This window comes from Solanum lycopersicum, chromosome 6 (assembly GCF_036512215.1).
Source record: "Solanum lycopersicum chromosome 6, SLM_r2.1".
In the NCBI taxonomy this organism is placed as follows: Eukaryota; Viridiplantae; Streptophyta; class Magnoliopsida; order Solanales; family Solanaceae; genus Solanum; species Solanum lycopersicum.
In genome coordinates, this window is record NC_090805.1 from 24,999,781 (window position 1) to 25,003,198 (window position 3,418).

Genomic DNA, 3,418 nt, shown 5'->3' on the forward strand with positions numbered 1-3,418 from the left:
AAAACAACATCGAGTTTCTGCAAAGACTTTGAGACACTTTCCATTAATTCCTAGACTCAAAAGGCTATATATGTGCTTAAAGACGGTAGATTCTTTGAGGTGGCATGAAGAGTAACGTTCTAAAGATGGAAGTTAAGGCATCCCGCTGATGGTCTAGCATGGAAAGACTTTGATAGGGTGCATCCATATTTCGCACAAGATTGTTGCAATGTGAGACTTAGCTTGTCAAGTGATGGAGTCAATCCATTTCGAACCATGAGTATATCACATAGCACATGGCCAGTTATGTTGATGATTTATAATCTGCCGCCTTGGATGTGCATGAAATCTGAATATTCCATACCTTCTTTACTTATACCTGGACCGCGATCACTTGGAAATGACATTGATATTTACTTACAACCATTGATAGACGAGTTAAAATTATTATAGGATTCTGGCTTGAAACATATGATGCTTCCAGAAATGAAAATTTTCAAATGCGGGCACCTCTTATGTGGACAATCAGTGATTTTCCTGCTTATGCTATGTTATATGGTTGGAGTATAAAAGGAAAGTTTGCTTGCCCTTGTTGTAACTATGGCACTAATTCTCGCTATCTTAAACATAGTCGGAAAATGTGTTATACGGATCATCGTGTTTTTCTACTGATGGATCATCCATGGAGATCAAACAAAAGATCATTCAATGGAAAAACTGAATTTAGGCCTCCTCCAGCTCCTTTAAAGGGAATTGATGTTCTTAATAGCTTATGTGATTTTGAAAATGTGTTTGGGAAGAAGAAAAAGAGATCAAATGATGACCCATGGAAAAAAAGGTCAATATTTTTTGAATTACCTTATTGGCAGTACAACTTGTTACGTCAAAACCTTGATGTAATGCACATAGAGAAAAACATAGTTGATAGCATACTTGGAACTCTTTTGGATATTTCAGGAAAATCAAAGGATCATGCAAAAGCACGCTATGATTTGAAAGATATGGGAATCAGGAAGAACCTTCATCCACAAGATACAGAAGATAGTAAGAGAACAAAGTTTACAAAGGCGTGCTTCTCAATGACAAATGGAGAGAAATCCATCTTATGTGGAGTTTTAAAGACAACTAAGATACCTGATGGTAGTGCCTCCAATATATCTAGGTGTGTGTACTTGGATGAAAGAAAGGTGTCTAATTATAAAACCCATGATGCTCATTTCATGTTACATTACTTGTTTCCAATACCAATTAAAAGCATTCTTCCTGATCATGTGGCTATTCCTTTGATTCGTCTAAGTTCCTTCTTCAATCGTTTGTGCCGAAAAGTAATCACATTGGAGGAACTGGATTGATTAGAAGTAGAGATCATAGAAACAATAAATCAGTTGGAGCAAATTTTTCCTCCTTTATTTTTTGATATCATGATTCATTTGCCTATTCATTTGGTGAATGAAGTGAGATTAGGCGGCTCAGTGCAAAATCGATGGATGTATTCCACTGAGAGAGAAATTGGTACATTCAAATCATACATTCGCAATAGACATTTTCCAGAAGGTTGCATAGCAGAGACACAAGTGGGAATAGATTGCATGAATTTATTCTCAAAATATCTGCATCGGGGTGTGCATACCAGATTTAATAGGAGAGCGCGAAACAATGATGAATGTGACCCAAGTGACGTAGAACCTGTGAGTTTGTTTTCTAACAAAGGAGTTCCTTTAGGAGCAAAGAAAATTGATCCAATCATTTTAGATGACAAGTCACTAAGTCAGGCACATGCATACTTATTGGGAAATTTTTACGATGTTCAAGAATATATTAGGAACCTTAATCCATTCCTTTTGTATAATTAATTTTTATCTTATTTAATTTATTATTTTAACAAATATAGTAAAAGTTTTGTAGAGAGCATGAGCAAGAGGTTAATAATCAGTCACAAAGATCTAAGTGGAGCAAAGCCAAGAATCATTGTCAAAACTTCTCTCAATGGTTTGAAACTCGTGCTTTGCGAGAGGATGTGCCTGATTTGATAAAACAATTGACTAGAGGACCGAATTTTGTTGCAAAAAGATATTCTGGGTATCTCATAAATGGATATAGATTCCATGTTAGGCAGCGTGATGCAAGGCGTAAAATACAAAATAGTGGTGTTACACTAATTGCCTCAACTACAACCTTTGCAAGCTCAAAGGATAAAAATCCGATTGCTGCAGATTTGACTTATTATGGTGGAATAGTTGATATTGTTAAAATAAACTATTACAGCCATTTTAAGGTTGTTTTATTTAAGTGTGATTGGTATGAGGTTGAAAAAGATGTTTATGGCCTTACTAATGTCTACTTTAACAAGAGATGCTCTCAGGAAGAGCCTTTTGTGCTTGCATCTCAAGTACACCACTGCTTCTATGTGCAAGATCCATATGATCAAGATAAACATTATGTTATGAAGACTGTTCCAAGAGACTTGTTTAACATGGGTGATGAAGTTGAATCTAATCTCCCACAAAGTTATGAAAATGAGCCATCTGAACATTTGAAGGGTCCATCGATACCAAAAGATAATGGTGATGTACTCTTAACAAAGACTGATTTACCAGAAACAACCATTGATGTGCTTGTGGAGGAATTTGTCAATCAACAACTTGAAGTCGAGTATTAAGAGGAGTTTGAAGATGAGTTCGAAGATGAGTCTGAAAATGAGTATGAAAATGAGTTTTCAGATGTGTTTGAAGACGAGTCTGAAACTGAGTATGACGATGAGTCTGATGATGAAGTCGAGTCTGAAGAAGAGTCTGAATAAGACACAGCATGAGTTTCATTATTGTTGTGAAGATCATATAGTGCTCACTCACTGTTTTTGTAATATAATAGTTTTTTTTGTAAAATACATTAATATATCTAATCTGTGGAATATAATATGTTGCCTTCTTATCTGATTATTATTTTATTGAGGAACCTATACTTCTAGCTTATATTTGCTTGATTTGGTTGTTTTTTATTTATATACTTTCTGGTTTGATTTTATTATCAGGCAGTTGGCATTAGAGGCATTCAACTTTGTAATTTGAAGTTGCTTCTAGTTTGGTCGTTGTTCTGAGTTTGTCGCTCCGATAGAGGTACAACTCTTTATCTTTTATTAATTTAAGTAATAAAAAGCTCTCCACTTTTTAAATGTTGATGCAGCCAACGGCCTCTTGTTTCATATGTTATCAATTTTTTCTGTTTGTTCATGTAGTTCTTCTAATTTGAATCCGTCCTGCTACTTCATTCACTTAAACAATCTTATTATTTTGTAGGTTTACTTACTATTGGGAAATAAATTGAAGAGATTTAAACAAAGAAAAAACAATGAATCAATCAACAATGCTAAAGAAAAAGCCTTTGAATCCAAACAAAGCTCAAAGTCCATTGAAGAATCTGGATATTGATATGCAATACC

At 34.7% G+C, this 3,418-nt stretch overlaps 1 protein-coding gene across 1 annotated transcript; it reads left to right on the top strand.

Annotated features, from left to right (window-relative positions):
• Positions 1-479: 479 nt before the first annotated feature.
• On the top strand, positions 480-2,638 carry LOC138349288 (uncharacterized). The gene is made up of 2 exons (XM_069299608.1): positions 480-1,141; positions 1,885-2,638. Exons 1-2 carry the CDS (start codon positions 480-482, stop codon positions 2,636-2,638), a joined length of 1,416 nt encoding a protein of 471 aa, XP_069155709.1.
• Positions 2,639-3,418: the final 780 nt, after the last annotated feature.

Excerpts from the sequence above, each read along its gene's own strand:
- LOC138349288 (XM_069299608.1), top strand. The coding sequence starts at position 480 with ATGCGGGCACCTCTTATGTGGACAATCAGTGATTTTCCTGCTTATGCT. Across the intron at positions 1,142-1,884 it reads AGTGCCTCCAATATATCTAG|AGAGCATGAGCAAGAGGTTA; the intron begins GTGTGTGTACTT and ends AAAGTTTTGTAG.